The following is a 24,091-nucleotide window of genomic DNA, read 5'->3' as shown; positions in this document are numbered from 1 at the left end:
TTAAATTTGGGAATCTATGACCTTTTCAACCATGAATCATAATGAAGCTATGTCCATGATTGTCATTGGGCCACTTACTGGTACCTGTGGCATAAACAGAAAAAGAGGAAACAAAATCAAAAGGAGTGGGAGAATTATAGTAGAAGGGAAGAGAGAAATCAAAAGAGGCAGGGCAGAGGGAGAGGAGAGGAGAATAATGGCTAGTTGGCATGTATATAGTGCTCTCAGGTTTAAAAAGTGCTATGCATATGTTGATCCCCACCATAACCTTTGGAGATAAGAGCTATTATGATCACCATTTTACAGATAAGAAGCTGAGGCAGCCAGAAAGACTTGCCCATGGTCACACAACTTGTAAATGTCTGAGGCAGGATTTGGACTCAGGTATTCCTGACTCCAGATGCGCTGATCTATGCACTGTGTCACCTAGGTGCCGAAAAAAAAAAAGAAAGGAAAAGAAAGGCATATGGGCCTGCACAAAGTATCATCATGAATATGCTTCTTTTTCAGTTTTCCATAAACTCATATGTTATAGGATCCTAGATCTGGGGCTAGAAGGGACTTCAGAAGCTATCTAATCTAATTAACCTCATTTACAGAAGACTAAATTGAGCCCCAGGGAGAAGCTAAGGTAGTGGTAAGAATCAGAAACAGAATTTGAACCCAGGTCCTCTGACTCCATAGGTTGCTGTACTCTTTCTACTGTACAGTACTGTCTCCTGTTTTCATTTTTCTGCTTCCACAAAAGCTGAATTTTTTTTTGTAGCTAATATATACATCTCCTTTGCTAGTAACTAAGATACCTCCCTACTTCCTAATGAAAAGGAGGCAGTATCTTCTTTGATGACACTTTATTTTTTAGCACTTGTTCCAGCCATGATGGTCCAATGGTACCACTAGATACCTTTCTTTTTTCACTATAATCTATTACTGTTAAGTCAACAAACACCTACTATGGGATGGAAAGTATGCTAATTGATAAAGATAAAAAAGAAATGCAGATAACAGTCCCTGCTCTCAGTACTCTGCTAGACTCAGCAAAAAGGAGAAGGGCAGAAACATTGGGTTTCCATGTTCCTCTCTTTCTGTGTTTCCCCACATTTATGTAGATAGTCCAACACAGTCTTTTGACTGTGCTTTTAGCAATAGGGAAAATGAGCCTACTGGAAAGGCTTCAAATATAGTCTTCTTTCTGAGGACCAACCCCTATAAGCATAGATCATTTGTAAGCTGGCCATTTGGTGAACTCTTTCTAAAATGCCATATAAACTCATATAACAAGGAAATACAACGTGATTTTCAGTCCCTTGAATCCCTGCCTGCAGAGACAATAAAAGAATGTCAGGACAGAGGGTGTTATGAATTGTACAGCTGACATACTATCTGTAAACTTCAAAATACCAACAGTCAAAGAGAAAACCTTGCCCAATGACCAAAAAGTAGATGTAGGGTTAAAGGAACAGAACCATCAAACACTGGTGAAACCAGAAGAAAGAAGGAAGTGCAGCCAAATGAAAGCTATAGTCATTGTTAAATAGCTTGAAGGATAAAGAAAGAAGTTGATAAGAGTTGGTCTTATCACACATCCAAAGGCAACAAGAATTGTTGATTTCATGGAATATTTGGTCATCTCATACAGTAGAACTAAGGATTCAAGATAAGGGAAAAAGGGACACCAAAGATTTGTAGACCATGTTCTTCAAGCCTTTATATCAGGAATAACTTCTTCAAAAAGAGAATTGGTAGGTGCTAGGCTTGGCAAGTACTAAGGAGTCTTGCAAAAAGAAAAAGAAAAAGAAAGAAAGAGAAGGAAAATGAAAGAAAGAAAAAATATTATATATAAAAATATATATATAAAAGATAAGATGACTTATTATTAACATAAGAGTAGTCACTGGATCAGTTGTGAACAAAAGACTAATACCTTTTCAAGAAAAAGATTAAAATATAGCAGGAATATGTTAAATAATATAAAAATCAAGAATATGAGTGAGAAAGAGATATGGCATACAGTTGAAACAATTCAGTCTAGAATTAAATAAATAATTAACAATGAAAATGAAAAATTGATATAAAAAAAGACATGGATGGCCATTAAAAGGCAGAACTTATCACTCTCAATCTGTTTCCATAAGAGAAAAACCAAACAAACCTAGTAAGCACCTTAGTCAGTAAATTCTTAACTTATGTGCCAAGTGAAGAAATATGACAATGCTAGTTTTAGTTAATAAACTTCTTTTTAAATTTAATGGAGAAGGATGATGAGCATTGTTATAAGCAATACTGTCTCATAAGGTGTAAAGAAGCTGTGGAAGGTTAAACCAAGAATCCACTAAGCATGGTAACCTCCAGTGCATTTAAGGATAAACATGGAACAACAAATAGAAGAAAATGGAGAAGATCTGCAATGATTACTATAACAAGCCATCAAGAGCAGTAAAAAGAGAACACTTGTACCCAAGCATCACAATCCAGGATAAGTTTGTATACAAGAGATAAAAATGCCATTAAAAAGAACAAAGATGAGAAAAGATGCACAATTAGACTAAGTATATATAGAATGTATATTTGTTCTACAGAATACACAATTGTGAGAGTATTAAGGGTTAAAGAGATTGTACCAAAAGTCTTAGTGCAATTTTAATATATCTTTAACTATACTAATATCTTTAAACTATACTAAAACATTTGGGGCACCTAGTATATGAAGGTGTCTGAAGACAGGGAAGTTAATAAAAAAACTTGGACCTTGTTAATAAATAGGTGACCAAGAAAACATTTACAGTCACTAACCTATATGCCTACATTCCCATCAATAAAAAACTTTATATGAGTCATCTGTGCACAATTCAAGAATGTCTTTGATGAAAGTATTAGTAAGGAACAAGCAAGTGTTTTCAAGAAATATTCAACCACGGACCACATCTCTGTCACATTGTAGTTGACTGAAAGATGTAGAATATATAAGATCTCATTTTGCTTATTGCTTGCCAATTATGGAAAAGTATTTGATTCAAAAGAGCAAAAGAACATGTTAGCATCTCTTTTCCAACAAGATTATCTCCTATCTATATGGAAAAATCAATTTAGATTCCCTAAAAAGTGTAACAACAGAAATAACCCTGTTCAATGAACTACTGATCACAACCATCAGGTGAGGCATAAAACAGGGATGTGTATGGTGATAAAAGGTATTCACTATTGTGATGAAGGAGATCCCATGGAGAATCTAAGGTAAAGAAGGATAGATAGTTAATTCCTCCAGATGATCCTGTTTGGAGATGATATTTTGCTAGTTGCATCAAAACCTGGAATAATGCAGAGACTCCTGAAAGAACTCTGTAACCACTCAAGAGTTTGTGCAAACCATCCACACAGGGGAGGCCAAGTAAATGAATAATGTCCATTACACAAATCATGACATGCCTTTATATCATAAACTCATAGAGCTTGTCCTTAAGTATATCCATCCAGGAGAAAGAATAAAGATGGACCAGTTCTTCCTAGAGTTGAAGAGGAGAAGAGTAGATTAGGTTGTCTTTGGGAAATGTAAGGCTCCTTTCATTATACCAAGTGTTCTGTGGAAGCAAAGGACTATTTTTTTATATCAACATTCTGCTAGTGTTACTTCTAGCAAGATGTGGAACACAATATTCTCCAAACAACTAAAAATGAATGTCACACACAGGGAAATAGAGAGGTGCATGGTGGGTGTTACCAAGATGTGACAAATAATCAATGAGAAACTTTGAAGAATAGGAGTAAAATATGATTATCACAGAGCAAGGGTGAGGGGCTAACAAGTGAGTAAACAGAGTGCTCCGTTGGCACCCTCACAATGTCAACACAGGGCAAAGAAAACTCTCAATAAATTGAGTGGTAATCCTATGGAAAACTTCTGGGAGGACATGGACAAAAGTCACACAAGTCATGCAGGCATGCGTTATGTGTATATATGTGTCTATGTGTGTGTATATAAATATATATACATATATGGAAGTATGTGTATGTATATGTAAATATGTACATATAGAGAGAGCTAGAAGGGAACTTGAGGGTTATCAGTTCCAACCTCTGTTTGGCAATAAATAGGACTATTCTAGGATGAGAAATGAATGGTCTTTTCTAATAAGATTGAGGTAAAACAAGGTTATCCATTGTCAACTCTATTATTTGATGTAGTTCCGCCTATTGTAATAAAAGAAAATTCAAAAAAGTACAGGCAGAAGGGGAAAAAATCATCAATTTTTACAGATGACATGGCAATATATTTAGAGAACTCTAGAGATTCAGGTAAAGATTAATTGAAACCATTTCAGCAAAGTAGAAAAATATAAAACCACTCAAATTTTCAAACTTTCTTTCAGACTTTTCAAATGTGGCCTTAGACACTACCTATGTGGCTCTGGGCAAGACTCTTAAGCCTTTATGCCTCAGTTTACTCAGCTGTAAAATAAGCTACAGAAGGAAACAGCAAATCCTTCCAGTAGCTCTGCCAAGAAAACCTCATATAGCATCCCAAAAGAGTCATACATGACTGAAACAAACAAACAACATCAGTTAGGGAACAACTAAGGAAGTTATCAGAGATGAATCTAATAGAATATTATTTCACTTTAAGAAACAACAAATAGGATAGCTTCAGAGAAACATGGAGTGATTTTTATGAACTGAAACTCAGTGAAGTGAGCGGAACCAAGAAAAAAATTATAAAATTATGTCATATATGAAAGCAACTTTGAAAGACTTAAGATTGATAGCTCTGACTTTAGGTTAGTGATGAATCAGAATTCTCGTCTCTTACCAGAAGATTTATAGACTAGAAGTGGAAGCATACATTTTTACACATGGCCATTGTGTAGATGTGCTTTTCATCCCTATACTTTTATTTGCTGTAAGCTAGGGATGGCAGTTATGGGGAGGAGAAGGAATTGGTAATAGTGATTCAAAATAAAAAGATTGAAAAAGACCATCTACAAAAGATGTATAAAATACACAGAAGAGAGCAGGAGTGCAGGAAAAAGTCACAGAGGAGCACAATGTTGAAATTACCAGGATAAATTTATGATATACTTTTTTTCATGAGTAAAATCATATTTATTGGGGTATAACAATGCCCAAGGGATTGGTGAACTAAATAATCAAAATCAAACTCTGCCTTTTACAGTAATAGGTATCAAAAATAAGTATCAAACTAGAGCCCCAAATACCATTTAAACTACAACCAAAGAGTAAATTTTATGGTCTTGCTTTTTATGACTGTAGATGTATACACTAGCTATCAAAACCACTTTAATTTTGAAGATCACTCCAAACCTGAAACAAAATAACCCAAAAGCTTCCATTACTGCAATTTAACAGAAAGCAGAGCCATCTTTTCTTTATCTATGACAACACAATGTCATAAATACAGTTGCTTTTCATCCATAATTACATAAACAATGAACATGCTGCCATTCACTAGGGTTTTAATAATCAATACATATAAGCAATATTGTGATCTAATGGGCTGCTTCTGTTTTCTTTAACCTTCTTCACTTTACTCATCATCCTTGTCCTCAACAGAAAAATAAGGCACAGACTTCTTTGCCACCATGTTGTCCAGTCTCTGTCCTTGGAGATAGGGGTTCACATTCCTTCTTCTACATCTTTGTCCACCTTTCATCTTTTCATAAAGAAGCTTCTTGTTCCATTTGCCCAAGCCAGGATAGTCATGTTCAGAATTAAAAAGATGTTGAAGCAGCTGGAACTCTCAGCTGAACTCTGCAGTGTTGGGGGAGTTTTCCAGACATCCATCATCTGTTTTTCCGGTGGGGCATGGATTTGGAGGATCCAGATAGCCCTGGTCCTCACTGAAGTCCTCAGGGATGTTATCACCATCAGTTCAGCCACGATGTTAGGGATGTTACCATAAGGACCCAAATGCTGCAGACCTTCATGGGCATCACCTTCGATGTTCTGTGGACCCACAAGATTCATAGCTTGATGAGCCGGATATTCTACACGGAGCCTAGTAATGCCCAGCTATGTTGCATCACCTCACGGAGCAACCTCTGAATATCTGCTTCTAAGACTTGGTCTGAGGTCCGAGGACTATGAGCAGATGACACAGTCCATCCCAATGCCAGCCAAAATACCACATTGTATAAGACAAATAAGCAGCATCATAGAGCCTGTTCTCACCTGTACGGCTAAGAAGTGAACTCCTACGAAGGCCTACCAGCTGTCTGGGCCTGGCTTAAAAGCTATGATATAATTTTTAAAGCAAGTTATATATGATAGAGAGTTACAGTTTTATAGACCCCAAAAAAAGCCTATTTCCAAAGCAGTACTGTCTACTATTTCCTTTAAAAAGGAACTTGTATTAAAAATAAAAAATAAATTCAAAAATAAATAAAATTAAAAGGTACAAGAGCCAAAAGTTTGTGAAATGCTACCTGTTAAAAGCAAAGCTTTTTTCTACAATAAATCCTCCATTCACTATAACGGATTGTGTTACCACAGAGTCAAAAGAACCTATGATAATGAAAGGGATAGATTCATCTCCTCAAGAACTTTCTCTGTTCCTTCATTTCATCATTATTTGGTGGAGCAAGGAAGGAATAGGACAGTCTTTCTAGACTGGGTTTACAAAATGATGAACTTTGTGCTATTATTGTAATTCTCTGTTACTTCCCCTGTCCTGAATTACACCTTCTCTTACAGAAAATGGGAAGGTAAATATGAAAAATTTAATGACTGCTGTGCAGAATCTCCGTGGTGAGTGAGAAACTATTTTATTTCTTCTTAGTAATTATAACATGAATTCCCTTATCCTTCCAGTTTACTGATTCAGCATGCCTGACTCATGACCTCCAGCCACCTAGGAGGAGGCGATTCACCAGATTCTATCACTGTAGAGAACCTCAAACCCCTTGACCAAAAGTATGTAGGTTGGCTGTCTGCTTTGCCAGAATCCATCAGACTTGACCAATTCATTCTTTACCATATGCAGTGGAGGCTTCTCTTGAAAAATTTGCTGAGATTTCTTGGACCATGATCTCAGGAACGTCTAGATCATCTCCCAATGACTCTCCGTGTGTGTCCTCAAAGACTGTTGTTGTACCTTTCAAAATGAGTTTGGAGAGCATTTGGAAAGTACTTTATATATGAGAGTTATTGTTTGTATTATCTCACCCTCAAATGAGGAATGATAAATCCAGTTCTGAAATTTGTCTGTCTTTGATACAATTCCATATCTTTCTTATTGGTCTCCCCCATTAGACTATGGATTTCTTCAGGACAAGGACAGTGCTTTTCATTTTCTTTTTATCCCCAGCACTTAGCATAAGGCCTGACATATAGTAAGCACTTAATGCTTGTTGACTTGACTTGGCTTTGTATCCCTAAGATGTAATACAGCATTTAACACATACTAAGCACTTCAAAAATCATTGATTGATTGACTACACTCTTCAATTTTCTTCCTTCTGAAGGAGGGAATGTTGATATTAACAACCTGGACAAGGTTCTGGGAAACCTGGGGATCAAGCTCACAGATAGAGAAATGGAGGAGCTATTGAGAAGTCTGCCAGTTGATGGTGAGCATTTCTTATGCCCCTGTCTGTTTTTAGGAAAGCTTTTCCTTCCTATGTGAGAATTTCTGAAAGGATCCTTATTTATATCACATGAAAGGATATCAGTACCTATATAATAATGTGTGATGAAATATTGTCTCTTATTGAAACCTCAAGTCAAGGATTTCCCAGGATTTACCACAAGGTAGAACACAGGAACAGAAGACTCCTTACTCTTTACCATAGCATCCACCTGAGCTGTCTAGGGGCCCTCTTTAAGGAGAAAAGTCTAATGTGATTGTCACCAGGGAATCCTAACCAGCCAGGTAACATGTTCAGATATATTCAGGTATGTTCAGACAAGAATATGCAAATTGAAATACTGCTTTAGAAACTTACTGGTTTGGTGAGGCTTAGAGATGCTGGGACCCCAAAATAGCAACACACTGGTCCTGCCCAAATGAAATCAACTCAAGTCTTCTTTCAGCCATAGAGAAACAAGGTTTATTAAAGCATTGTCCAAGGTGGGCATGATTCTAAAAATTTGCCATTTTGACCAGACTCTTAAGGAATCTAAGCACTGGCTAGACTTTTAAGGAATCTGAGTATTTTCATGGAGACAAAATGGATCTTTTATAGAGAAAGACTGTAGGAGGGATCTAGGAGTGGCCAAGTAGTCTGGGATGACTGGAAGAGGGGTCTAGAGAGGATCTTGATGGAAGTGGCCAGTAAGCTGGGATGAATGGGGTCTAGATAAGATCAAGGGTGGGAAACTGGAGGTGATAGACAATGAAGGGGCTGGGGTGCTAGGTTAGGGGTAACAGAGAGGATTATAGCCTGAGGCAAATTATTATAATTTTATATACATATATATATATATTAGGGTCTCTTGGACCATGATCTCTTAGGAACAGATTAATGACTCTCCATGTGTGTCCTCAAAGTCTATTATTGTACCTTTCAAAGTGAGTTTGGAGAGCATTTGGAAAGTATTTTATATATATGAGTTGTTATTTGTATTATCTCACCTGCAAACTAGGAATGATAAATTGTCTCTGGCTATAATTATAATTGTATAGCCAGAGACAATGAAAGGCCAGTTAAGATTATAGCCTCAGGCAAACACTAGAGACTTGATCAAGTAGGATAATTCAAGGAAAGTTCAAGGGGGTTTCCCGAGCCTGTACCCTGTCATTATGATCCTGGACAAATTATTTGTCTGGTTTCAACTCTCTTTCCTCTTCTGCAAAATGAGAATAATAAGAGTGTGTACTATAAAAAAGGTTTTTGTGATGATCAAATGAGAAAACGTATATCTATATGGACATAGGTATATCTATATATCTATATATATTGCATTGTAAACTTGAAAGCACTATGTAAATGCCAGCTATAATTTTTATTTCTTCAAAATATCTGTGTTTTCATCGGTGTAATTAGCCCAAGGAGACTATAACCTATGTTGTATCTGTAAGCACCCCAAAATACACAGGCGAGGAGCTGCTATAACGGTTCTTCTATCTGGATTCAGAAAAGGAAAGGCAATTTTTGAGGGGTTAACAATCACTTTAATCAAGCACATGTATCATTCCTTTACCCAAGCACAGGGTAATCATCACCTTGAACTTCAAAGAAGATACAGAGAAATCAAAAGTCAACAGCCATGCTTCCAAAATGTCTGACGATTAGCATACATACATCTTTACCATAGAGGAAACATCTGGGTTTTCAAAGCTGGAGGGCTCAGCAGCTTCCAGAGTACTCATCTGGGCAAGCAAACACTTCCAGTCAGTAAGCCCCAAAATAAAACTGCCCCTCAGAATGTTTATATACTTTTTAGAGCCAGAGGGGCATCACATCCCTTGAGAACCAGTGCCTCATTAACAAAAGGCGTGGACCTTCTTACAAATCTTCCCAGGCCCGACAATGGGTGGGAAAGATCCTCCTCAATCACCTTCAAATAAAGGCATTATACTTCTTGATTATACTAAAAGAAAAATTGCAAAAGATCCTATTTTACTTGCCATTACACATGTATACCTAAATATATTCTTTCATCTTTCTTTGGCCAAAAATAAATCATCATGTAGTGGCCAATCTTTTAAAGATGCTCCCTTATCTACTTAATGAAGGTTTGCTAGCATAGCCTTTAAAAATCTACCTCACCATGGTAATGAAAGACAGGGTATGTTTCAAGCTACTTCAGAAATGATGTGCACTTAAAAAGATTAAATAGAGCCTCTACCTGGGCCTAGATTCATGGTCTCAGGGGGGGAAATGTGGGGTCTTCAGCTCCAAGCCCTTCTGACCAGTTGTCAAGGGGTATGAATCTCCAATATTTCAAAAATCTATGACCTTGTCAATGTGACTATTCCCTCTACTAACACATTTTGCAACCTCTCTTGTCATTTCTTAAGCTGCCATTGAGAGTCATTTGTGACTAAAAAGCAAAAACAAATATTATATCTAAATTAAGTTGACACCCGCAAATGCACAGCATGACTGTGGGTGAAGAAGCAGATAGATGGTAGAAGCAGCATCCACAAATCTTGGCAATTGATTGGATGTGGAGGTAAAAGGGAAGAGTTTAGGATGACACTGGGAGGATGCATACGCAGTGATTCCTGTAGCACAGAACTCACAGGGTTTTCATGAGACTTAAGTGAGATTATTTGTGTAAAGTAATTTTTACATTTTAAAAGTATTTATCATGCTTGACTTAAATAGAGCAAGCTTGCTCTTTAGTTAAATGCTCCAACATCTGGGTGTTTAACAAGGTTAGCCTACCAGCAGGAATTTGTCTCCTAAAGGAGCCATGCCTTTTTCCACTTGAATAACTTAAATACTATTTAAATATAACACTTTTGTAATAAAGTAACATATTTGTTTTCTCAGACAATATATCTTACACTTAACCAATTAGACAAGCAAATCAACTTTGCAGATACATAAAATATTAACACCAAACAAGACTGTGGTCAGAAAAAAATTAAAAGAAAAAACTAGCTCTTCTTTTCCTTGTGCTATCAAAAAAAAAAAAAATAGGAATTTGCTAGTACACAGAGTTATTCTATTGTGTCCGTGCTCGGAAGAGACATAGAGATTCCTTTCACAGAGGAAGAAGTTAAGACCACGAGATAGGAAGTGGACAAGTTCTTTCAATCTTACTCCTAAAATATCCTGAATCTAATATGCCAGAATATAATATCTGATTACCATACAAGTTCCTCTGATGCTCACTAGCAAAGAGAAGGGCAGCTCCCTGAATGATTGTGTGAGGTAGAAAAGTGGCATAGTGGACATTGAGCTGGACCCAGAGGCAGGAGGACCTAAGTTCAAAGCCTTAGGCGTCCACTAGCCAGGTAACCTAGGCAAGTCATTTAACCTTTCCAAGCCTCAGTTTCCTCATCTATAAAACAGAGAAAATAACACCTGCCTCACAGAATTCTTGTGAGGGTAAAATGAGTTAATAATTATAAAGCACTTTGCAAACCTTAAAGCCTTCTATAAATGCTAATTATTGTTATAATAATAATATTGTCATCAATTTACAGAATGAGAGTTTTCTTCATTCCTCAGATGCTTATTATATGTTCATCTTTAGAGAAAAAGGGATGAAATTCCAAATTAATTGCCTGAGTTCTGAGAAAAATGTCAAATTCTCTGAGTTCTCTCATCATTTCAGAATGTAATTTGTACTTCTTTTGTGTAATACTCTAACCTGTTCTTTGTCTTACAGCTGATGGGAAAGTCAGCCTGAATGACATTATGGATAATGTGAAATCTATTAAAGGTAAATAAGAAGTTATGAGGAGAAAGCAGGTAACAAATGACATCTTCATATTTTTCACAGAAATCCATGAGAGGAAGCATGGCATAGTAGAGAGATGTATAGCCTTAGTCAAGAAATCCTCTATTCAAATCCTGCCTTCTGACACTTACTAGCTGTGTGACTGTGGGGAAAGTTATTTCCCCTCTTTGGCAGCTTTCTAAACAGTATATTTAATGATAATTTGTTGATCTGCCTAGAAAGAAATAATCAACTTTCAAGCATTCATTAAGTACCCATTAGGTCTGTGCTAAGTACTAGAGACAGAAAGGCAAAAACAAGGAAATGGCCCCAGCTCGCAGGGAGCTTACCTTCTCTTGGGAAAGACAACATGCACATATGTAGATATTTGCAAAATAAATACAACATCATTTGGGAGGGAGGATCCTAGCAGGGGAGGAATCAGGAAAGCCTCCTCATAGAAGGCAGGGAGTGTGCTTCACCTTGAAGGAAGAGAGGGACCCTGAAGCAGAAGTAAGGAGAGCATGGGAGACAGCTAGTAAGACAATACAGAGAGAAGAAATGGAAGGCCATGTGTGAGGAACATAAAGTAGGCAAGGGGAAGTGACATATAATGAGACTAGAAAGGTAGGTCGGGGCCGGGTTGTAAAATCCACAGACATAGGAGTTTGTGTGTTGATCCAGGAGAAATAAGGAACCAGGGGAGATTATTGAGTGACAATAGTAGAGCTGTGCTTAAACAGAACTGCTTCGGCAACTATGTGGAAGACTGGAGGGGAAGAGGCTATTGAAACAATTGAAGACAATTGAGACTTATTACGAAGCCATTATAATGTCTCTTCAAGGGCGGGGAGAGACAGTGACTTAAGCTAAAGATGTGGTTGTTTGATTAGAAAGAAAAGAGGAGGGTAGATCTGAGAGATTTTGTAGAGAGAGGGATATGAACTAGCAAGTGGGGAGAGAAAGTTAGGAGTGCAGGATAACAACTATCAAACTCCCTACTGTGGATGAATGAGTTCAATGATCATCACTCTATTTAAATACACTTAAAGTTTGCCAGATACTCCCCCCTCTCTTTGTAGCAAGTCATGAATTTCCTGTAGTGTAACATGTATATTCTAGTTCCACTTTTCCTAATGTTGAGACAGACAACATTCTGGGTCTCCAAGACAGTGGAGAAGTGTGGGCTTGCATTCAGGGGAGTCAAAACCAATGGGATAAAGGCAAAGATAATGAAATCCTACTTATTAGCTAGATCTATGTATCCTAATGTGTCATTGATTTTGCCATCATTTGCTAGATTCTTGTCTAATGACTATTTCATATTCCTGCCCTCTTCAATCTAGCATATTTCCCTAGACCAGAAAGAAATCATTTACATTTCTGAATTCCTAGGTAATTATCTATTCATGTGTAGGTTCACTCAAAGGCTAACTCTCCTCTTCTTGTTAAATCTGGAGATGATGGACCACAGGAACAAGTAGTATCTTTTCACCCTCTGGAGTCATTACAAATTCCTCACATTCCCATAAGTCATTATTCTCATATTTTGTAAGCAGAAAACATTGATGCTCAAAACCTGGACAACTTTCTGAAGGACATGGGGATCACACTCACAGAAGATGAAAGTCAAAATCTCCTGAAAACCCTGCCAATTGATGGTGAGTGTTCCAGATTACACCATGGTCATGATGGACTTGGGCTTGCATGTGTGAAAATGTCTGATACTTTCTGAAGAAAGATGCCTCAGACTACTCCCTAGGCTAGAGTTCCTCAAATCTCAGTGCAAGCATATAGACTAACCAGTGGAAGATAAAACCATTCTAGCAACTAGGAAGGCTAATGAATAGTAAAGAGAAAAGGGAGGGAGTAAAATGAAAAGATATGAATAGAAGAATAGAAATAAAGGGAGAGAGTAAGGGAAAGGTAGGAGAGAATTGCATTAAGGGATGATAGAAAAGTAATCCAATATTGCCACAAATGGAAAATGATCTTATTCTGGGCTAGAAGATCTGGAGCAGTATGACAGGAAACAGGAGACAAAGTTGTTCAACTTATTTGTCTCAGGGCAGAGGGATATAGGGGTATTCACCATGAGATGAAATTCCAGAAACTTATAAAGTTTTAATGGTACCTACAGAAATGTAGGAATTATTTTCCTGTCCTATATTGCACTCTGGGAAGACAAACCTAATCTGTGCTGCTCTGGCCAATCTAGAAATAATCAGTAAATGGTTTCCTTTAGATTTGGGAATTCACAATATTTCATAGTTTCTCTAAACTTTTGCATGGGCTAGAGAAGGTGTGATGTCAGGACTAGATTGGGAATCAAGGACCATAATCCGAATCTCAGCTTTGTTGTTACTCTCCATGTGTAGGACCAAAACCTCCATGTTTTGTTTCCCTTCCACCTTGCATAGAGTAAGTGTTTTTAGAATGGGAATTTGTTAGTAAATGAAATGAAAAGTAAAAGAGTACTGAAGTCACTTGAGATAACCTGGATAAAGTGCTGCGTGTAGAATCAGGAAGATCAGCTCAAACTCAGCCTCAGACACTGGATAGTTTTGTGACTCTGGGAAAGTCACAACCCCTGATTGCCCCAGTTTCTTCATCTGTGAAATGGAAATAATAATACTACCTGCCAGGTTATTTTGAGGATAAAATGAATTAATATTTGTAAATATTTTTAAATTTGTGAAATTTGTAAATTTTGTAAGTTAATATTTTGAAAATAATTTGTAAATTAATATTTGTAAGTAATTTATAAAATATTTGTAAAACTTTGCAACTAAATGAAAGCTATAGTCATACCATTAAATGACTTAAAGGGGCAAACAAAGAAGAAGCCGGTGAAGTCAGTCATATCATACGTGCAAAAGCAACAAGAAACATGATTTTGTAGAATATTTGGTCATCTCTTATTGTAGACCGAAGGACAAGTATTCGGGATAAGGGAAAGAGAGATGCCAGAGATCTGTAGACTATGCATTTGTAACAAGAACAATTTCCTCAAGAAAAGGAAATGAAATAGATTATTTCTTAACAGGTTAGAAAATAATTATTATTGATGTTTAGTATTCACTGGATCAGCTGTGAACAATAAGAACCATTGTCTTGTCAAGAAAAAGATCAGAATATAAAAAGAATACATTATCTTCTTGTTATGATAGTCTGGATATGATGCTTGACATGATGTATATGAAATATATAAAATAATATAAAAATCATGAACATAATAATGAAAAGACATGGCTTACAGTTGAAACAATTCAGTCTTGAATTATTTAAACAAGGAATTAGCAATGAAAATGGGAAATAGTCATAAAAAATGACAAGGATGGCTATTAAAAGAACTTTAACCATTCTAAATCTGTTGTCACAAGAGGGAAAACCAAACAAGCCCAGTAAGCACCTTAGTCAGGAAATGTTTGCTTACATGCGAAGTAAAGAAATATGGCAACTTTTGAATTAGTAAACTTGTTGGTAAAATGTCACGAAGAATGATGGACATAATTACAAAGCAATATTGTCTCATAAAGCATAGAGAAACTGGGGAAAGTTATACCAATTTAAAGAAAACCTTGTAAGGAATCCCCCTAAGGATAACAATCTCTAGTGCATTTAAGCATAAATATAGAACAATAAATAAAAGAAAATTAAAAGGTCTATAATGATTACTTTAACAAACTGATAAGCAATAGAGGGAGAATATCTGTAACCAAACATCACAATCCAGGATAAGATTATAAGAGAAATAGAAATGGAATTAAAGAGAACAAATATGAGAAAAGCTACCTGCTTGGACAAAGTGTGTATAGAAAGTTGTTCTGAAGGAGACACAATTGTGAAAGCTCTAATGGATAAAGAAGTTGTCCCAAAAGTCTTAGTGCAATTTTAGACTTTAATAGCTTTAAATGATACAAAGACTTTTGGAACACCTAGCAAATCAAAGTGCCTGAAAGAGAGGGAGATATGAAAGAATTTACTTTATCAATAAATTGAATAATACTGGCAGACAGGTACCCCAAAGCCATCAACAGTCACTGACCTATGCCTACTCTTCCACTAATGCAAAATCATCATATGAGTCATCGATATATAATTCAAGAGCATCTTTGATGATGGTATTATTAGGGAAGAAACAGGTATTTGCAAAAGATATTAAATAATAGGCTATATCTTTGTCATTTTGTAACTGACAGAAAAATGCTAGAGAATATAAGATCCCACTTTATTGTTTTCCAATTTTGAAAAAGTAATTGATTTGGTAGATCAGAAGAATACCCTAGAGTCTTTTTCCAACCAACATCTCCTATCCATATATAAAAATCAATCTAGGTTCCTTGAAAGGTATAACAATAGAAATAACCCTGTTCAGTGAACCTCTGGATAAACATAAGGAGCATTTTTCTTGTTGAGTTCTTTTATTGATTTCCAACTCTCTTTGACCTCATTTGGGGTTTGCTTGGTAAAGATACTGGAGTGGATTGCCATTTCTTCTTGAGTTATTTTACAGATAAGGAACTGAGGCAAACAAGGTTAAATAACTTGCCCAAATCTGAGGCCAGATTTGAACTCAGGTCTTCCTGACTCCAGAACCCATATGCTCTATCCACTGTATCACCTAGCTCAAACAGAGATATGTATGGTGACAAAAAGTATTCACCACTGTGATAAAAGAGATGCCATTGAGAGTCCTAGGTAAAGAGGGTTTCTTGATGGATGGTTAAATCCTCAAGATGCTCCTCTTTGGGGATGACATTTTGTTGGTTGCATCAAAAACTGGAGTATTGCAGAGTCTCCTGGAAGAACTTAATATAACTACTCAAGTTTGTACAAGTCTTTCACAAAGAGAAGGCCAAGTAGATGAAGAATGTGCATTACACATGGCTTTATGTCACAAATTTAGACAGCTTCTTCCTGATTATGTATATGTGGGAGAAATGAAGATGGACCAGTTCTTCTCAGAGGAAGAGAGTAGGTTAGGTTGCCTTTGGGAAATGAAAAACTCCATTAATTATACCAAGTTCCCTGTGGAAGCAAAGGTCATTTTTTAAAATACCAACATTCTGCTAGTTTTACTTAAATTTAGCAAGACATGGAATCCAACCTTCTCCAAACAATTAAAAATGAATTATGACACACAGGGGAATAGAAAGGTGCCATGTATCTAAAAGCTAAGCTAAAACATATAACCAATGAGGAACTTTGAAGAACAGAAGTTAAATATGGTTATTACAGGGCAAGAGTTAAGGGATTAACAAGTGGATAAGCAGAGTGCTACATTGGTACCCTCACAATGTCAACATAGGGCGAAGAAAGCTCCCAGCAAGTTAGTTGATAGCCCTATGCAAAATTCTGGGAGGACATTAACAAAAGTCACATGAGATATTCAGGCATGGATCTGGGTTGCTGATATATTTAGAGCTAGAAAGGACCTTAAATTAGGTCATCAGGTCCAACCTCTGCATTTTATAGGTAATGAAATGAAGACCCAGAGAAGGCTAAGTGATTTGCCTAAGGTCACACAGCTATTAATTATATGAGATATAATTTAAACCCAAACCTCAGATTCCAAGTTTAGCACTATACCATCTGCACCTCTGCAAGAAATTCCCAAATAGATCCATTTCAATATGTCTGAGCATCATATCATACAGGTAACCTCACTAGGGAAGCTTTTCTGTTTAAAAGTATGTGTTCTACTTGGCAATAAACAGGGCTGTCCTAAGATGAGAAATGACTGACCTTTCCCAGTAAGATTGAGATAAACCAAGGATATTCATTGTCATCTCTATTATTTGATGTAGTTCTACCTATTGTAATAAGAATAAATAAACTGAAGAACTATAGACAGAAGGGGAAAATTATCAATTTTTACAAATGATACGAAAATTTGTTTAGAGGATCCTAGCAATTCAAGTAAAAATTAATTAAAACCTTCAGCAAAGTAGAAAAATATAAAATAAAGTCACACAAATTTTTCAAGTTTCTACATGTTACCAACAAAATAAAGGAGGAAGAAACAAAAAGTTGTTCCATTAAAAATAACTAAAGAAATGTATATTTAGAAGTCCAGTTAACAAGACAGAGAAATTATACACACACAAATACAATAACATCTTTTATAAAAACATGTTAATAACCAAACAGCTATTCATTGCTCATGTTTGAACCCTGTCAGTATAATAAAAAGTGGCAATATTAGCTAATTTAATGTACTTATTCAGAAATTTTGAAGAAGTGTCCCTGAAAGACAAATATTTTAATAAACTCTTGGTGAAGCTGAGAATTGGTTCAGCCATTCTGGAAAGCAATTTGGGCTTATAACCAAAAGTAAGTAGACTTTTCATACCTTTTGACCCAGTTATGTTGCTACTTTGTTTATGTCCTTAGGGAGATCAAAAAAAGATATGAAGTAAAAAAAGTAAAAGTAAAAAAAACATAAGCAGAAAAAATTTATAGCAGCACTTATTGTTGTAGCAAAGAACTGGAAACTTACATGGTGTGTATCAGTTGAAGAATGACTAAGGAAATTATTATGGAAAAATGTAATAGAGTATTATTGCACCATAAGAAGCAACACAAAGAATAGTTCCAGAGAAACAAAGGAAGATTTTCGTGAACGGAAGCTGAGTGAAGTGAGCAGAACAAAAAAAATATCATAAAATGATTAAAACAAAAACAAAAGCAATTTTGCAAAAGGCTTAAGATTAATGCGATGAATTCTGCCTTGAGAAGATTAGTGATGAATCTTAATTCTCATCTCTTACCACAGAAGTTACAGAAAAAGGTGCAGATCAAGACAAAGATTTTCACACATGGCCAGCATATGAATATATTTCTCTTTGTTATGCTTTTATTTGTCATAAGCTGGGGTTCTTATTAAGGGCAGCTAGATGATGCAATAGATTGCCAGGTCTGGAGTCAAAAAGACACATCTTCCTTAGTTTAAATCTGGCCTCAGACACTGACTAGATATGTGACCCTGGGCAATTCACTTAAGACTTTTTGCCTCAGTTTCCTCATCTGTGAAATGAGCTAGAAAAGGAAATGGCAAGCCGCTCTAGTACCTTTGTCAAGAAAACCCCATATCAGTTCATGGAGAGTAGAACACGGCTGAACAGTGACAACACTGAGATTTTTCACTGAGGGGTACTGGGATGACATTATGGGGAGGTAAAAGAAACAGTGAGAGTAATGCAAAAAAATGATAAAAAAACAGAAAGAACATCTATGAAAGATGTTGCACAAAAAGATATGAAAGATACACAAAAGAGAATAGGCATTCAGAAAAAGTCAGAAAAACAATGTGGAAAATACCTTCTTAAATTTATTGTATACTTTTAAAATAAGTTATACATAATACAGATTCAGTTTCACATAACAAAAAATAGTCAAAATTACCAAAAGTAGCCAAAAATTACCAAACCAATACCATCTGCTATTTTCTTTAAAACGGTATTCAAGTCAAGAGCTTATAAAATAATATCTGTTTGAAGCAAAATTTTTCTTTGTGATAAATCTTCCATTCACTACAATGGATTGTGTTGCCACAGAGTCAGAAGAATCTGTGTTAATAGAAAGAATGGATTCCTCTCCTTCAACACTCTTCTTTCTTCATTCTCATTTGATGGAGCATGACAGGAATAGAGCAGTCTTTGTAGACTGGGTTTACCAAATGATGAACTTTGTGCTATTATTATAATTCTCTGTTACTTCCTCCGTGACCTGAATTGCACCTTCTCTTACAGACAAAGGGAAAGTGAATCTGAAAGACATAACAGATAATATGGAGAAACTCAGACGTGAGTGGAAAACTGTTTTATTTCTTCTTAGTGATTATAATCTAAATTCTCTTATCCTTCCAATCTATGGATTCAGCACTTCTGCCTCATGACCTCCAGCCAAACTTAAAGAGGCAATTCAGATTCTGTCACTGTAGAGAATCTCAAACCTCTTGACCTAAAGTATGTAGATTGGCTATCTGCTTTGCCAGAATCCGTCAGTCTTGACCAATTCGTTCCTTCTCGTGTGCTTTGGAGGTTTCACTTGAAACGTTTGTCAGAGTCTCTTGGACCAGGATCACAGCAACAGATTATCCTCCAGGCTCTCCGTGACTCTCCATGTGTATCTTTAGAATTGTTATTTGTATTATCTCACCCTCAAACTATGGATGATGAATCCAGCTCTGAAATTCATTAAATGATTGTATTTAGATATAGGCTTTATGTAATTTGTCCTTCTTGGGCACAATTTCCTATTTTTCATATTTGTCCTGTTCATTGGACTGTGAGCTCTTTGAGGGCAGAGACAGTGCTTTTGAGTTTCCTTTTCTTCCCATCACTTAGCACAGTGCTTGACCCATAGTGAGCACTTAAGAAATGCTTTTTGACTTGACTTGATTTTGAATCCCTATGACTTAACAATGCCTATTATATAATAAGGACATAACTGAATTCTTGATTGATTATGTCCTCCAATTTTCTTCTTTCTGAAGAAGGGAGTGTTAACATTAACAATCTGGACAAAATTCTGGGAAACCTGGGGATCAAGCTCACAGACGAAGAAAGGGAGGAGCTATTGTGTAACCTGACAGTTGATGGTAAGCATTTCTTATGCCCCTGTGTGCTTTTGGCAAAGCTTTTCTTTCCTGTCTGAGAATTTCTGAAAGGATCCTAATTTGCTTCACATGAAGAGATAGAAATACCTATAGAGAAAACCCATCATAATGTTTGATGAAATATTTCTGATTAAACCTTCAAGTCAAGAATTCCCCAGAATGGCACTGAGAAGGAAGAGGAATGAAAGACTCTTTCGTCTTTACTACAGGCTTCACCTAAGCCGCCTAATGGCTATCTTTAAAGGGAAAAGTCCAATGTGACTGTGATCATGGAATCCTAACCAGCCAGATGAAATTTTCTAGTACTGGACTTGGACTCAAGAAGACATGAGTTCAAATCCTGTTTTAGAAACTTACCCGTTTGATCCTGGACAAGTCGGTTGTCTTCATTTAACTTCTCTTCCATAAAATGGGGATAGCAATAGTGTCTGTTGCATAAGGTTGTTATGAGAATCAAATGAGAAAATTTATATATTTGTATATATACAGATATATGTACAGTGTTGCAAACCTGAAAGTTCTATGTAAATGCCCGTTATTATCATTATTTCAAAAGATCCATGTTTTCACAGGTCTGAGTAGACTGAGCAGACTATAACCCAAGCATATCTAAATATATGTTTTCATCTTTCTTTGGCCAAAAACAAAAAGAAAAAAAGTGATCTTCTAGCATGCAACTTTCTGAAAATGATCCTTTATCTACTTAGCTTTACTGATCTTGTAAAGGAGATGACTAATGATTTGCTAGCAGTCTTTAAAAATTTATCTCACCATGGTAATGGAAGACAAGGATGTTATAAGCTGCTTAAAAATTGATTGCATTTGAAAAGATTAAACAGGCCAAAATCCATAATTTTGGTAAAAAAAACAAAAACAAAAACAAAAAAATGTAGGATCCTAAGCCATTCTAACTGGCCAGTTGTCGAGGGGTATGAATTTTCAATATTTCAAGAATCACGATCTTATCAATGTATTCCCTGTACCAATACATTGAGTAAACCTTCTCTCACTTCTTAGGCTGCCTTTGAGAGTCATTTGTGCCCTCCAAACCAAAAGTGAATACTTTGTCTCAATTAAATTGACACCAATAAAGGCATAATGTGAACATGGGTAGACAGATGCAAGCAGATAGACTGTAGAAGAACCACCAGCAAGTCTTGGCAATTGATTGAATGGAAGAGGAGGAAGGGAAGAGTTCAGATGACATTTAAAGTGTACACACCTGGTAGTGATTCCTGTAGCAAAGACCTCAGAGAGTTGTTGTGAGGGTTAAGTGAGATAATTTATATAAAGTACTTTGTACATTTTAAAAGAATATATAATTGTCCTTTATATCATACATTTGACTTGCATAGCATGAACCTCCTCTATAATTAAGTGCTTCAATTTCTGGGCTTTTAACAAAGTGAACCTAATAAATGAGATTGTCCTACAGGGGCCATACCATAGCTGTTTCCACCTGAATAATTGAAATGCTATTTAAACATAATATTTTTATAATCAGTTATATATTTCTTCCCTGATAGACAATTCGTCTTACACTTAACCAAAAAAGCAGAGATACATAAAATATTAACCACATACAAGACTGTGGTCAGAACATTGAAAGAAAAAAACTAGTTCCTTTCTTCCTTGTGTTATCAAAAAATTGGCAATTTCCTAGTACACAAGAGTCATATCATGTCCATGCTGAGAAGAGATAAGTACATAACCTAGTCTAGTCCTTTCATTTCATAGAGGAGAAAGTGGAAGCCAGGAGATAAGAAGGAACTAGTTCTTTCCATCTTTCTCCTAAAATGTTCCAGATCACATATGCCTAAATGCCTGATGTCTTACATGTGTGATTACAAGTTCCTTTTATGCTTAATAACAAAGAGAAGGGGAGCTCACTGAATGATTTTGTGAGGTTGTGATACAGTAGGTATAGGACTAGAGCCAGAGTCAGGAAAACCTGGGTTCAAAGCCTTACACATGGCCTCCCTGAGTAACCTCTCAATTTAACCTCTGAGGCTCAGTTTCCTCACCTGTAAAATGGAGACAACAATAACCCCCCCACTCAGGATTTTTGTGAGAATAATACAAGTTAATATTGGGAAACACTTTTCAAGCCTCACAGTCTTATGTAAATACTGTTATTATCACTACTATTATCATCAGTTTACAGATTAAGAGCTTTCTTCATTCCTAACAGCTTATTATAAATTAATCTCTAGAGAAAGTAGGATAAAATTCCAAGGTAACTGACTGAATTCAGAGACAAAGTTAAATTTCTCTGTGTTCTCTCATAATTTCAGAACGTAATATATCGCTTTTAATGTAATTTTTAAGAGATTCAGCATCCTCAGGTCTCTGTCTATCTGTCCTGTGCCTTATCTTACAGATTATGGGCAAGTTGCCCTGAATGACATTATGGATAAAGTGGAATCTATCAAAGGTGAGTAAGAAGTTAATGATGAGAAGGCAGGTAAGAATGACATCTCAGTGTTTTTCAGAAAAATCCACAAGAGGAAGCATGGCATAGCAGAGAGTGGTAGAGCCTTGGAGTCTTTTTTTATAGAAAGCTTTTTAAATAGTATATATTACAAATAATTTGTTGATCTGCAAAGACAGAAATAATCAACTTGCAAGCTTTCATTAGGTGCCCATGAGATCTGTGCCAAGCACTGGAGATACAATGGCAAAAACATGGAAATAGTCCCAGCTCACAAGGAGCTTACCTTCTCTGGGGAAAGATAACATGTACACAAGTAAGCATACGCAGAATAAATACAACACAATTTGGGAAGCAAGGGCCTCGCAGTGAAGGGAATCATGAAAACCTCCTCATAGAAGGCAGAGATTGTGGTTCACCTTGAAGGGAGAGGGACTCTGAGACAGAAGGAAGGAGAGCATGGGAGACAGCTAGCAAGATAATACAGGGACAAAAAATGGAAGGCCATGTGTGAGGAACATAAGTAGGCAGAGGAAAGTGACATATAATGAGACTAGAAAGGCAGGCTAAGGCCAGGTTGTGAAGAGTTTTAAAAACCATAGACAGGAATTTATGTATTTGATCTAAGAGAAATAGGGAAGCAGGGGAGTTTAATGAGTGACATGATCAGTAGATAGATGCTTAATAAGCCTTGGCAGCTGTGTGGAAGATGGATTGGAGGAGGAAGAGGCTCTTGAGGCAGTGAGACCAATTAAGGGGTCCTTCTAATATCTCTTCAAGGCAGTGATGAATGGTGTCTTGAGCAAGGATGTGACTGTGTGAGTAGAAAGAAAGGGGGATAGATGTGATATTATGGAGGAGAAATGGCAAAATGTGTCAACTGATTGGTTATAGGAGGATAGGGGTGAGTCAGGAGCCCACTACCTATTGTGAGTGAAGGTGTTAAATGATCATCAACTCTATTTAAATCCACTTGCAAACTTGCCAAATTCTTTCCAGTCTCTTTGTAGTAAATCTTGAATTTCCTGGAATATAATTTGTGTGTTCATGCTTCACTTTTGCTAGTGTTGAGACAGACCACATTCTAGGTCTCCAAGCCAGTGGTGAAGAGGGGTATTGCATTTGGAGGAATCAAAGCAATTGGGATGATGGCAAAGATAACCAAACCCTACTCATTAGCTAGACCTATGTATCTTAATGTGTCAATGATTTTGCCCCTGTTCACCAGATGACCATTTTACATTCCTCAGTGTAGACCTCTTCAGTCTATTTCTGAATTCCCAAATGACTTTCCCTTTATGTGTAGGCTTATCTCTTCTTCTTGTTAAATTTGGAGATGATAAAACACAGGAGTAAGTGGCATCTTTTACCCTCTGGAGTCATTATATCACATTTCCATAATTTACCATTCTCATCTTTTGTAAATAGGAAACATTCCTGTTCAAAACCTCAAAAACTTTCTGAAGGACATGGGGATCACACTCACAGAAGATGAATATTGTGATCTCCTGAAATGCCTGCCAATTGATGGTGAGTGTTCAGATTGCATGGTGGGCACCAGGGAGCTTGGGCTTCCTTGTGTGAAAATGTTTGATATTTTCTTTTTTTTATTTTTTAGTAATATGTATTTTTCCTCAATTACACTTAAAAACAATTGTTAACATTCTGGGGGGTTTTTTGAGTTCCACATT

At 36.4% G+C, this 24,091-nt stretch overlaps 1 protein-coding gene and 1 pseudogene across 6 annotated transcripts in view; one reads left to right on the top strand and one right to left on the bottom strand.

Moving 5' to 3' along the window:
- Positions 1-24,091, top strand: part of EFCAB3 (EF-hand calcium binding domain 3) — a 481,176-nt gene that overhangs the window by 364,462 nt on the left and 92,623 nt on the right. For 5 of the 6 annotated variants that reach the window (XM_072645908.1, XM_072645906.1, XM_072645907.1 and 2 more), the window contains 8 exons: positions 6,706-6,759; positions 7,476-7,580; positions 11,296-11,349; positions 12,903-13,007; positions 19,101-19,154; positions 19,847-19,951; positions 22,350-22,403; positions 23,829-23,930. In XM_072645908.1, the coding sequence (XP_072502009.1) occupies positions 6,706-6,759; positions 7,476-7,580; positions 11,296-11,349; positions 12,903-13,007; positions 19,101-19,154; positions 19,847-19,951; positions 22,350-22,403; positions 23,829-23,930 (633 nt within the window). The remainder of the gene's footprint in view (positions 1-6,705; positions 6,760-7,475; positions 7,581-11,295; positions 11,350-12,902; positions 13,008-19,100; positions 19,155-19,846; positions 19,952-22,349; positions 22,404-23,828; positions 23,931-24,091) is intronic. The other variant, XM_072645904.1, reaches the window with a different exon arrangement.
- LOC140523990 (neuroendocrine protein 7B2-like) lies at positions 5,315-6,146 on the bottom strand (annotated as a pseudogene).

This window comes from Notamacropus eugenii, chromosome 2 (assembly GCF_028372415.1).
Source record: "Notamacropus eugenii isolate mMacEug1 chromosome 2, mMacEug1.pri_v2, whole genome shotgun sequence".
Classification (NCBI taxonomy): Eukaryota; Metazoa; Chordata; class Mammalia; order Diprotodontia; family Macropodidae; genus Notamacropus; species Notamacropus eugenii.
Note: the sequence above shows the minus strand (reverse complement) of the source record. Positions and strands in the feature narration are given on the sequence as shown.